This window comes from Perca flavescens, chromosome 22, assembly GCF_004354835.1.
Source record: "Perca flavescens isolate YP-PL-M2 chromosome 22, PFLA_1.0, whole genome shotgun sequence".
Taxonomy (NCBI): Eukaryota; Metazoa; Chordata; class Actinopteri; order Perciformes; family Percidae; genus Perca; species Perca flavescens.
In genome coordinates, this window is record NC_041352.1 from 20,251,755 (window position 1) to 20,265,085 (window position 13,331).

At 39.7% G+C, this 13,331-nt stretch overlaps 2 protein-coding genes across 5 annotated transcripts in view; both read left to right on the forward strand.

The window, feature by feature from the left end:
* LOC114549610 (RNA-binding Raly-like protein) overlaps positions 1-5,287 on the forward strand; it is a 66,699-nt gene extending 61,412 nt beyond the window's left edge. The window contains exon 3 of the mRNA XM_028569991.1: positions 5,061-5,287. Coding sequence (XP_028425792.1) covers positions 5,061-5,287 — 227 coding nt within the window. The remainder of the gene's footprint in view (positions 1-5,060) is intronic.
* Positions 5,288-9,524: 4,237 nt separating this feature from the next.
* The window catches only part of LOC114549549 (RNA-binding Raly-like protein), a 31,811-nt gene continuing 28,004 nt past the window's right edge, over positions 9,525-13,331 (forward strand). For all 4 annotated transcript variants that reach the window (XM_028569900.1, XM_028569902.1, XM_028569901.1 and 1 more), the window contains exon 1: positions 9,525-9,697. In XM_028569900.1, coding sequence (XP_028425701.1) covers positions 9,661-9,697 — 37 coding nt within the window. In that variant the 5' untranslated portion in view covers positions 9,525-9,660. The remainder of the gene's footprint in view (positions 9,698-13,331) is intronic.

The window sequence follows — 13,331 nt, forward strand, 5'->3', positions numbered from 1 at the left end:
TGTTAATCGCAGATGCAGTAGGTAGAATCAAATATGAAGTAAAAGTCCACCTGCTTTGGTGCCTCTTTTCTTCTGCGGTATGGTCAATGGCTCCGTCATTTGTGGCTCCATTACATCCAGGAGACATTATTGTCTATGTATCAGGTTTCTATAAACTGTCGCCTCCGTGCGTGGTGTGTATTATCTCTGGGTGAAATACCGTGGCACTGATAGCGTCGGAGCTGAATTAGGTTTGGCCAGCCTTTATGAATAGCAATTGTGACTAGTTCAACATTTGAATACTTCTTAATGTAATTCTTTGCACTCTGCTGACCCTGCCAGATGGAGAAAGAGAGAGTGTGAAGCAGAAAGAGAGGCAAAACAGTGAGAGGAGGGAGGGAGGTAAAATAAGGGAGAGCAAGTAAGCAGGAGGGAGGGATAATGCAGATTAGGGCCTATAAAAGAAATAAATGAGGTCTTACTTGAGAGGATGTAGGCTGGATACATGTAATTCCAGTGATGTGTATGAAAAAGATGAATGATTAAATGAAGATGATTAGAAGGGTTTCGTTTTCCTGCCCAGCTTTTTAGAAAATAATCGCTCAATGCAATTAAAAATTAAATGTTTGCTTGTGTATTTGCTTATTTACTGAAGATCTGTGGATTTTAGAGGCTTGGTCAAGTTTATTTACATGTTCTTCCGTTAATTACTCCAGTTGTTTTTTCCAAAAGTGCAAAGACATGTCTTACTTGGAGACTCCAACTAACTTTCAGTTTTTTTTCTATAGTTTTTTTTCTATCTGTATTTTATGCTCTGTAACAGACTGGAAGCCAGCTGGTGATCTGCCTTTGGCTCAAGACATGTTAAAATAGACTATCATCCTCAATATGATGGGAAACAAATGGATGAATGATCAGCATTTATACATTTTAATAAAGTAGGCCGGGCAATTTTTTAATAAAGCTAAATCCACCCTACTACAGACTTTACATTGTTCTGTTCCTGTGATTTCAGACAATAAAACTATAATGTACAAACACAGAAAATTGTGTTTTTAAACTAACAAATTAGAGCAAAACATGAGGTGACAGATTGGCCCACTGACACTGATTACTTAAAGACACAGTATCCAAGGGAGCTAGGGCTTAATCAGCCGAATAGGAAAATGCACTGAGGCATATAATGTCCCCAGGGCCGCTTTTATCACTACATCTGTCTCGCTGATGTTCAGCCTATAAAGAAACTCCATAAACTAAGCCGGCAATATAGAAATAACAAGTACCGTAAATTCTTTTTTTAGAGTAGATGTTCCCTTTAAATCTCTCAGTTGGAAGCAGGCATTGCTGTCATGCTGTTTGTGCTCCACTAGAGTGCGCAATTTTCCTTCCCAGGTCTGGGTTGCAATCAACACTTGAACCACAAGGATGCTGGTGTTGAAAAACCCGTTGAGAGGTTTCCTACAGTTTATGCTTTTAGAGGAGGTAACTCAGAAACTGGTAGTAACGTGTGTGTGTGTGTGTGTGTGTGTGTGTGTGTGTGTGTGTGTGTGTGTGTGTGTGTGTGTGTGTGTGTGTGTGTGTGTGTGTGTGACAGGATGCCTTTTTTTCTCCTTAATAATGTTATTTTTGAAAAACTCTCCCAGGCCATTGTTCTTCTTCTTCCCAGTATAATGCACACTGCCCCTTTTGAGTAGTTGAGGCTTATCTGCATGCATAAACTCGGAGAAGTGAAGTGAGAAGGTCACAAAATGTATTCGAAAACACCGCTAACAAGGCAATAATTTGACACTGTTTTAGAATAGCGTGCATCAGAGATTATCTGTGCAGAGTTTTCACTGTGAATGCTGAGAATTTAAATGAACAGACTGCAGTTTTACAACAACAACAAAAATACTGTCTGAGAGTTTGTTCGAGTTTGTTTTCTTTTGTATTTTTTGACACCTTGTTCTGTCGAATGGACGGAATCCAAACAAATGAGTCGTTCAAACATTATAAGCTTAGTATTAGCAAAGAGAGGTGATTTGCTGTCACAGACTGCTAAGCAGTTGCAGGAGTTGACACACTAGATTCGTTTGCAATTACTCAATGCCAAAAGCAGTGCGTGTCTAATGAGCTAAGAGAGGCTGTAAGTAGTAGGCCAATGATATGTGATGGCTTGAGCAGATTTATATCCATCTTGTAGAAAATCTTCCCTGTGGGCATCTGCAGCATCCCTCCATCTCGGCTATAAATGAGGGTCATTTGTTAACAGGCGTGTTTCAAATGCCAGCAGAGATTGTCTGAGAAGGCAGAGCACTTTGATCTGGTTGATGCATGTACTTCTTCTAGGAAGCTCTTAGTATCTTAAAAAGGGTAATGATGTGCTTAGTTCTTTGAAGACTTCACAAAGTTCCTAGAAACAGGGTGTATTCTTCTTAAGGAAATCGCCATGTCCAAGTTGACCGCTAATTTGTCTTCATCCTCCCTTCCTCGCTAAGGAAACCTCAGCACCCAGGTTTTTAATTGAAATCAGTTTAACTGGATTTAACCAGCCCTGTGGTGCAGTATAATAGCAAGGGAAATAACAATGGCTGCTTAAGATAGGTGTTAATATATTGCGAGCAGTCCTTTGGGAAGATGTGTATGTTCAAGTTTTTACACTTTCTCCCACATAAATATTGGGAATTTAAATCATATAATATATGGAACCAAAGTAAGAGTTTAAACCTTTATTTTTTTGGCCATCAGGGGGCAATGCAAACAAGCTGTGAACATTGATATATTATATGTTTATACTTTTATATTATATCATTATATGGGGCGTCTGGTAAGCTCACGTGGTTGAGCGTGCGCCCCATGTGAGGCTCAGTCCTTGTCGCAGCAGCCGTGAATCGGGTCTGACCTGCAGCCCTTTGCTGCATGTCATCCCCCTCTCTCTCCCACTCTCCTGACTTAACATTTCCTATCAATAAAGGCAATAAAAGAAGCCAAAAAATTATCTTAAAATATATATTATTATTATTATTATTATTATTATTATTATTATTATTATTATTATAATACTTTTGTTAATAAGGCAAACTCTTTTCTGGTCACCTATATCCAATATTTACCCTCCTTTTTAACGCTGTTTTTGGTCTCCACCAACTCCAGAATGGAGCGGGGTGGGTATCTGGCTCTTTAGCTGCTACATGCTGCCGATAATGACTCGGACATCAGTGAGAGTGAACCAAAAATGTTCACGTTGCACGTCAGAAAACCAAAAACAATGAGCTGAAAGATGCTAAGAAAAAGCTCTGTATAACTGAGGGGAACTGCAAAGTTGGGTCATGATGCCCTGAGGGTTCATGCCTATGAGTAAGTTTCACATTACTCATTTTATTCAGTGTTAATATACAGATATTGATTATACCTGCTTTAATAGCCTCATGGAGATCCCAGAAGTGTTGTTCAAGTAAATCTATCTGAAAGTGTTTGCCTTGCTGAGGTGGTCCTGACAGAAAAACATTGAATATTGTTATTCAAATTGCAGTGACTGAAAAGGTTGCAAAGGTCAGATTTGTAGTTTTGAGAAATTCACCACACAACTTGAGGATCTTCCCATCTAACTGGAAACATCAGGACTATTCAGATGAAAGGAAATGCTGCCTTTTCCACTAACAAAGGTTGCTAAAACCTGCATTTCATTTCAAAATATTCATGTTTCTAAATGTAAAATAATTCTAATGGGGAGTCTAGCTTTGCTCAGAGATTTTATTTCTGTCTGATGCTCATTATTAAAGCCACTGAGTCAAATGGGAGTATTAAACACAGCTGGCATTGTGTAAAGTCATTCCTGAATTTCACATTTTTTGAGAGAGAAGTCACAAAATGAAGCACATGAATAGTATTAATTATGAGTGATTCAAATGTCCTCATTTTGCTGTGAATCATGTTGACTACATGCTTCCTGTTGTATTATCGAGGCCAGTTGTTGTATTAATCCATCATGGACACCAGATGTCCCTGCTATACTTTAAAGAAAGATTTTTTCTCATTACTGGGTGCTGATGTTTGTAACATGTTTATTCCTTCTTTTTTGCTTTCCTTATCCAAAGAAAAATGTTTAAATGTGAAGAAAAGCTGTGATAATAAATAGCCATTTTTTACAACTAATGACTTATATAGCCAGGGGTGCACATAACTGGTACGCAAGTACGCATGCGCGACAAAAATCAGGAATGCGTAATGCCACTTGTGTTACTACGCGCCTTTGCGTACTTGACCGATCTTCTCATCTAACCTTACACATGACACGTTGCTTGTCAACTACTGTCAGAGATGTCCAAAAAGTAACAGACATTAAGCAGCTTGTTTGGCATTTCGCCACTTACAAAGAAACGCCAACTGGAGCCAGAGCCGAAGAAAAGACTTTTTTCGGAAAAGTGGCTCCAAGATGTGCAGTGGCTTGAAGCTAACGATGAGCGCACTGAAATGTGGTGCAAGATTTGCCGCTCAAATCCACATCTAGCAGACAAAACAGGTGCGTTTTATAAAGGCTCAAAGAATTTCAACCATCCTTTATTTGACAAACATGAAAAGAGCAAGGAGCACACGAATGTGGCGCAAGCCATTGCTAATAAACGAGCTAGCCGAGAAGAAATGTCCAGTCGCCCACTTGTCAAATGGCGAGACAAGCTGAATGAAGAACAGCGGCAAGGTCTGTTAAATATTTTTTTTCCTCGCCTTCCATAAAGCTAAACACGCACGTCCCATGTCTTCATATTCTGAGGATGTTCCTTTACTGAAGCGGCTAGGAGTAAATGTCGGAGGTGCATATCATTCACGTGAAGGGGGCACACAACTTGCAACTTGACAAAGATACCACTGTGACAGAATGGATGCACTTAAAGCAGGCAGGAAAACGCCTGGGAGCCTCTTCTGTGTATGACTTGGTCCAAAAGTAAATACAAGTAACCCAGATGCTTACTCCAACATCAACACTGTGGTTAAGCTGTCTCTTACACTGCCTTTAAGCAGTGCAGCTTGTGAGAGGGGATTCTCACATTTCAACATAATAAAAACCAAGTACAGATCTCGTCTGTTACATGCTCGTCTCTCAGCCCTGATGCACATTCACCTGTCAAAGCAGACCACAGAGACATTTGACCCAAAGCCTGCTGTTGACCTGTGGATGGAGACAGCTAATCGAAGGCTCAATCAAGGACAGAGAGGTGCATCTTCATCATCTACCATGCAGGAAGCTGACGCAGAGGACAGTGGGGGTGACAATGAGGAGGACCGTGGGGGCGACACTGAGGAGGACAGTGAGGAAGACTGCACTTATTAAGACCACGCTACATATGGGGTGAGTACCAGACACCATCTGCTGGTACTCACCTGAGTAACTCACTGAAAAAGTTATGTGCACCCCTGTATATAGCCCAGTGCACGAACCAGTAATCATATCCTCTTTGTTGATTTATTTAATTTTCATAACATTTGAGGGATTTCATCTTTTCTAAGTTTCAAAGTAAAAGCATAAAAAAGGCCATTTGTCATTCTGGAGCATGTTGGAGCAGCAGCTACAGTTTCAGAGGAGAGTAATATTGATTGTATTCCTGCTACTTCCATGGAGTTGGCTTTCAGGGTTATTTTTTTCCATTGCACAATTCATCTCAGGCCAAAAAGACGTGTTGTTATTCAACCCACACAACAATAATGTAATATAGTGAAATGGATGGCACAAAATCAACATCCAGGCTGCTTCCTTATCCTCGTCTCCGTAGCAACACAATCCCCTTTGCAAGTGAGATGAGATGCACCTTTTCTCAAGTATGCCCAGAGGTTGTGGAGGGAGTGGAATATTATTTGAATTCCAATGTCACTGTATGCGCATGTGAAGTAAGATAATAATCAGACCAGTATTACAATTGAGTGGGTTGCTGCCGAATGCCAACTCCTTCTTGTCTAAATACAGAAATGAGCTATCACTGATACAATGTACGGTGGCACCTTTAAGCTCACAGACGGTACTTGATTTCTGAGTATGGTTATCTTTTAAAGGTTGGAATGATAGATCTAAAAGTAAAGTGTGCATACTGTGAGTCAATCTGAATTGAGTTATTCCTAAGATAAAGTCGGATAAATTTTAAGCACTTTTGAAGAATAGTAAGTAGCGAAAATACACTTGGATGACATAGTGTCAACTCATTTAGCAATTTTAGCTATGCTGGCAATATGGATGACGAGGACAGTAAGCCTGAAATATCTCAACAACTAATGGATGGACTGCCATGAGAATTTGTACAAACATTTATCCCACCCCGTCATGATGAATTCTAATAGTGGTGGTGATCCTCCGACTTCATCTAGCGCTGTCATCAGGTCAAAATCTTCAACCAAATACCTTAGTACAGCCTCACAGAGCCACTAGCACGGCTGTAGACTCCCCTTCTTTACTGTAACATATATATCTTGAGTGACGTAAAATAAATATCTAAAATAATAAATATTCATATTAAATGCAATAATATTCAATTTCTGACAGTGAGAAATGATACTCACATCAGTAATTTGCAACGTCTGCATGTAAAATATGTCCTCCGAAAAAAGAAAAATACTATCAACCTATACTTTAGTGTAATGCTTTAGTATCGCTCCTAACGTTATCACGAGATGACATCTTTTTTATTAAGGGATAATTGATCATTTTTCAACTGATAGTCAAGACTAATTTTACCAATAAACTTCACTGCAGACATAAGTATACAATATGTAACCAACAATATAACATGTTCAACTTATGTGTATAAAAGAAAAAGATACAAATGGAAACCCTATAATTTGTATTGGTAGCTACAGATGGAACATTTTCTTTGACTCAGATAATCAGCTCCTACATGTTGATTTATGACAATAAAATGTGGTCAACATAACGAGTATATTAATCTTGAGAGGAAGAACTCCTGACGGTGAATCCAAACACATTTGTCTAAAGAAGAGATCTCCAACAGGGGGCCCGGGACCCCTAGGGCGTCCTCAGAGTTACTGCGTGGGGGCCACCAAATTATTGTAATTTTGTCGGAAGTTGTTTTCAAAAACTAAACTTTCTTAAAGTGATGGTTCAGAGTAATTTCACCCTAGGGTCCTTTGCACCATGACCTCGAGCCAAACACCCCCCCAGAAGCTTTTTTCACCTGGGTCTAACATTGGGAGAGTTAGCGTAGAGTAGCGTTATCAGCTGAATAGCTTAGCGCAGGGGCTAATGGACCCACGTTTGTATCTGGTAAATTACCCCACTAATAATGCCCGAAATGATACCAAACTTCTACACTAGTACAAATAGGTTATGCACTCATAAAACGATGGATTGGAAAGTTTGTAAGAACACCAGAAGTTTATGAACACTTGCCTGCTCTCTTCTGCTCTCTGTTGCTGCTGCTGCTACCTGCAGTTTGACGAGTGCTTAGGGCCGTCTACAAATTACTACACCGAAAAGAGATACAACAAAAATATTTATTAATTTAATGATTAAATAAGGTAATGTCTCCAAACTTACCTCAGTTATTACTTGTCTCCTGCTAGTTATACTACAGCACTTAGTTAAAAAAAAAAAAAGTTAAAATAAAAAATATCTTTGTTGCATCTCTTTTCGGTGTTGTAATTTGTAGACGTCCCTAAGCACTCGTCTCACAGCAGCAACAACAACAGCAGAGAGCAGAAGCCAGCAGGCAAGTGTTATTTAGATAAACTTCTGGTGTACTTACAAACTTTACAATCCATCGTTTTATGAGTGCATAACCTATTTGTACTAGTGTAGAAGTTTGGTATCATTTCGGGCATTATTAGTGGGGTCATTTACGAGATACAAACGTGGGTCCATTAGCCCCTGCGCTAAGCTATTCAGCTGATAACGCTACTCTACGCTAACTCTCCCAATGTTAGACCCAGTTGAAAAAAAGCTTCTGGGGGGGTGTTTGGCTCGAGGTCATGGTGCAAAGGACCCTAGGGTGAAATTACTCCGAACCATCACTTTAACATGAATCCAACATATTATAAGCAAATATATATCAGCCTATTTCTGAAAAAAATCATAATAATGGCCTATAGGTCAGGTAGTCACTAAGGTAGCCATCCACAGATACAGTTAAGGCCGTTTTATGGTTGTGTGTAGAATCAACGGTGTACCCCCGCAGACCCCTCTGCGTCTACACCGGTCGGACCCTACGCCGTAGCCTTACGTGCACCTCTCGAAAAATTTAACTATACGTGGCAGCGACGCATGTCGCTCGGCCGTGGCTTGGCAGCGTTGCTTTTCCCCCGTCTCATTCCCTGGTTCTCCTTCTCCATAAACATCATGAAATCAAGGGTAGGGTTACATTTTCCTGCTAAAGATTTCCCACCTTGGTCAGAAGACACTTTGTTTCTCTCACGATGACTCTAGACTCACTTGCTCCGAAGCTAATCGCTGTCACTCTCTCCCTCGCTCTATCATCCATCCACCCCCCCACACACACACACACACACCCACACACCAGTACAAGTATAAACATCAGGCCACTTACGTAGGCTACGGAGAAAGCTCTGCGTGGAGCCTACGCACAACCATAAAACAAGCTTTAATCCTGAGGATTCCTTGTGCCACATAGCCTCTGTTTAACATTAAAGCATGATTTATAAAATCATGCCAACAATTATTATTTTAATAGCTTAGTATCCTATACACTAAAAGGGTATGTATAAAGGCTTTAGGCCGCCCACACATTATTGTATCATAAGTTTAATATGCAACTTCATTTTATACAATATATGTAGTAGGGGGTCCATCCGTCTCTCAGTTAAGGGATCCTTAGCTTAAAAAACGTGGAAGACACCTGGTCTAAAGTAATATATATATATTAGAGATGGTCCGATACAATTTTTTGCTTCCCAATACCAATTCTGATACTTGAACCTGCGTATCGGCCGATACCGAGTACCAATCCGATACCAGTGTGTCATATATTTTATAATGTTTTAATAACTGTACACTACTATCCCTGTATGGAAGTGATATTATTCTATCTTTGTTGTTAAACTCTTCGTAAAACATGAACAAATACAAACAATGAATGCCACAGAACTTTCTTTTTATTATCCAGTTTGACAGTCAGTTATAACGGAAAAAGAACATAAACTACTTTAATGTAGATTTTCTTTAGAGGTTTATTACGTGGTATCGGATCGGTGCATAAACTCCAGTACTTCCCGATACCAATACCAGCGTTTTAGGCAGTGTCAGAACATCTCTAATTTATATTTATATTTATATATATATATATATATATATATATATATATATATATATATAAATATATATCTTGAGGGTAGATGTGACCAAAATGTATCCTGCCAGATTACTCTAGTTGTTATGCAAAGTCGTGGCTATTTATTCCTGTCATTTTCAGATTTGAGCTCCCTATTTGTGTCGATATAACACTCCAAAGAAGTGTGTGTGTGGATGAGAGTCACTGTGGTCCGGCCTCCCCACCCCCATCCCCAAGTCTCACATGGTATGATCCCCGTTCAACCAGCGCATCCAATCCCCCCCCTCCCCCGTCTGAAGGGCTGAAATTTATTTCAGAAAGTATCTCAGCTCGCCGAAGTCTCGACGCTCCGTGTCTCTGTAGCAGCTGAAACTGAAAGAGGATCTGAAAGAGCGCAAAGGTGGACCCGTACACAATGCCCATGTACAAGGGGAAGCGTCGCAATAACCGATGTAAGTTTTACACAGCATCATGATACGCGCGAGGACATTTTCTTTACGCTGATGTCGCTCGATACAAGTTGCAAATAATGAGCAGTACGATGCATGTATTTCAAGATGCATCCGGTTCACTTTAAACTGGATGCAGGCCTTTTTTGTGTGGAAATTGTTATAGCCTAATTAACGTGAAACGCAGTTTCAGCCAAAGTTAAAGGTAAACCCACCGCTATCCGTCTCGCTCAACGCTTTTGTCTTTGGTACACGTAGCTTGATCAGTGTTTGCGTCAAGCTATTAGTTTGGGAAGCCATCCTCGCAGCTGCTCTGTTGTCTGTTGTAGGCTAATATATTCATTCTGCTCAAGTTGGAATTCATTATCATGAGAAGTGTCGATTCATCAAGGTTATGAGGTCGCTATTCATAATGAAAAGACTCCTTTAAGGTTAAGTTCAGTTAGAATCCACCACCGTGTTAAAATGGGAATTCTGATAAACCGTAATTGCGCTGTCTCATGTAAAACTTGTCCTGGTGGTGCTTTATACACACACACAACACACACGCACAGTGTGAAACACACACACACACACACACACACACACACATTCTTCCGTAGTGATAGACAGTTTAGTCTCCATTAATGACTTCACTCATATGGTGAGAAGGTCAAATGTTTGTGCTGATGTACCATATGAAGTAGGGCTGGGCGATATGGCCTAAAAAAAAAAAAAAAAAAACCAAGATTTTTTCACAAAAAAATCAAATTTAAGATTCAAATCAATCCCCCCTCCCCCCCTACTTAGAATAAATCAGCAGATGACAAAGAAATTGTTCAAAACAAGTTTTAACTTTATTTTGTTTTGACTCATACCCACACGCACACACACATGGATGCAGCATGTAGCTATACTATTATGATTATTCATGCCAATTTTGTGGAAATATAAATTGGTTTGGGTGTTTTCCCTACCATTGTTTTGTATAGTGTGTATATAGCTTAATTATATAATTAAGCTATATATTCAACAACAACAAAACGGATACACACATACAGGTAATTCACTTCTCGTTCCTCGTCTAAACGTTCAAATCATTTTGACTTTAGTCGCGCAACCTTGCCCCTATTTTCAGCTGTTGCTGAGTAACGTACATTAACATCCCATGGTCTCATGAATGTAGCATACCTGTAGCTCCTTCGTAGTAACTAGTGGTAAAAGAACGTTGAAGAGGAGCTCCGTGCTACAAAGCGGCGATTGCTAGTTGTTTAAGCCGCTACAGACCTCCCTCACAGCTCGGTCGGATCAGCGGCATTTAGGAAATGTGTTGAGCCGCAACAGTTCATCAACACCGGCTCCGGTGCTCCGTCAGGTCAGCTGTAGTTGGTGGTTCAGTTATCCGAGAATAGGTGACTGTCAGCCGGGTACAGAGCACCACGAGCTGCCAGTCATTTCAGCAGAGATTACGGTTAAGTAAGTAATGAAATGACTAGTTAAGAAAAGAACTAATGTTAGTCCCTGTCGCTGCCATGTTGTTTGTGTATCTCTATGGCAAATGCGCGGGGGGAGGGCTGAGCAGTTAACTACCCATACGAGTTAATCGATAAAATCAATTTATTGCCCAGCCCTAATATGAAGTCTAAAACCATGGAGCAATGATTGTGATGAAAGCAGCTCAATTGACGAAAGATTAATTAACAAAGCAAGTCAGGTTTTTTTAGGCAAACACGTCAATAATTACCTAGTTCAAGCTTCTAGATTGTGAGGATTTGCTACTTGTGTTTGTCTGTGACTATAAACTGACTATCTTCAGGTTATGGACTGTGAGTCAGACACATTTGAAGATCATCTTAAAAAACTGTGATTTTTCTGTCATTTTATGAACTAAATTGTGATATGATTAATCAATGACTTAAGAAAACAATCAGATTTACTGATAATGAAAAGAATTGTTAGATGCGGCCCTATAACTGTATAATAGAAGTCATACATTCAGGATCTAATGCAAACCTGTTGTGCATGTTTTGATATGTAAAGCATATAGATAGAGTGGTTCACAAATTACCAGTTGGTTAAATTGTTGTTGACACAGTTTTCCCCATCTGCACACACGCTCTACAGTCAGGTGGCACAGGATTTGGAGAGCTGGTTTGTGGTCTAGATGTTTTAGAAAAGACAACTTGATTTTCTTTTCAGCAGAGGAAATGCAAAACTACATTGTGCACTGCAAAGGCTACAAATAGGCCGTACTGCATAACTTTCTGGATGTACAGCTTGCTACATAGACAAAGGTGGGTGGAAACCCAAATTTGGACGCCAACCACAGAAAAGCCAGTGTCAAGAGACAGCGTGGGCAAAGAAATCCAGGAGATCCTAAGCCAAAGAACAGGGACATGGTAACAAAAGCCAATTAATGTGCATATGGGCTCAAATTGGTGAAGATGTTTTGGACTTTATCTGTCAGCTATCAGGCCAGAAACACCGCTAGAGAGAGAGTGCAGGTCCAAGCTCCTGCTGTCTGTTTAAGAAATGAACACACTTGCTGGTGCTTGAAATGTGTACAGGATGCGACATTTTGTGTGGTGCTGTGGAGTCTGATGTATATGGATCACAGACCGTAAACCCGTTGATTAGGGCTGCAAGTAACGATCATTTTCATTGTCGATTTTAATACGTTGACTATTTTCGATTTAGTTGTTTGGTCTAAAATGTTGATCAGTGTTTTCCAAAGCCCAAGATGATGTCTTCAAATGTCCTGTTTTGTCCACAACTCAAAGATATTCAGTTTACTGTTGAAGAGGAGTGAAGAAACTCGAAAACATTCACATTTACAGACTTTTTTTTTTTTTTTTTTTTTACTCAAACCCATTCATCGATTATCAAAATAGTTGGCAATTAATTGAATAGTTGACAACTAATGGATTTATCGATTCATCTTTGCAGCTCTACTGTTCATGAGTTCATTTTGTATAGTGATGGGTTTCTAACATGAGAAAACTACAGTTAGTGGTGTTGTGTGTCATTAGGTTCACTATTACAAACCCCTTTAATTCAACAGCTGGCTTAGTTAGTGTTTCTTTTTCAGCAGAAAAATAGGTGTAACTATTACGATGAGTTAGACCAGGGGTCGGCAACCTTTTTGAAACGCTCAGGACAGTATTTTCTTTTTTTCCTTCGTGCCTTATTTTGTAAAAGGCAATGAGTACTAGCCAATCAGAGCCAAATTATAGGGCGGGTCTTCAGGCAATGAATATTGCTAGTGTACCATTGGTTGAGCTGCTGTGTGGCACGCTTGCCTAAGGTTGCTGACCCCTGTGTTAGAATATATAGATTTATTTTTTGCACCAGCAGCTCTTATTTTGAAATGTCCTTTAACAATGGGGCATAGATATAAAATGGTGGTGGGGATGGCACAGTGGATATGGGACACATGTATTGGTGTGGGAGATCTGGGTTCAATTCCCTCTGTAACCCCTAGTTGCTCCAGAGGCGTGCAACCTCTGATATATAGTAATTGTAAGTCGCTTTGGATAAAAGCATCAGCTAAATGACATGTAATGTAAAATGCAACACATGCAAAGCATTTTAGAAATAGCAATTGTTCCTTTTTATTAGAAAGTAATAATTTAGTAGGCATGTTATGTTATAAATGTGC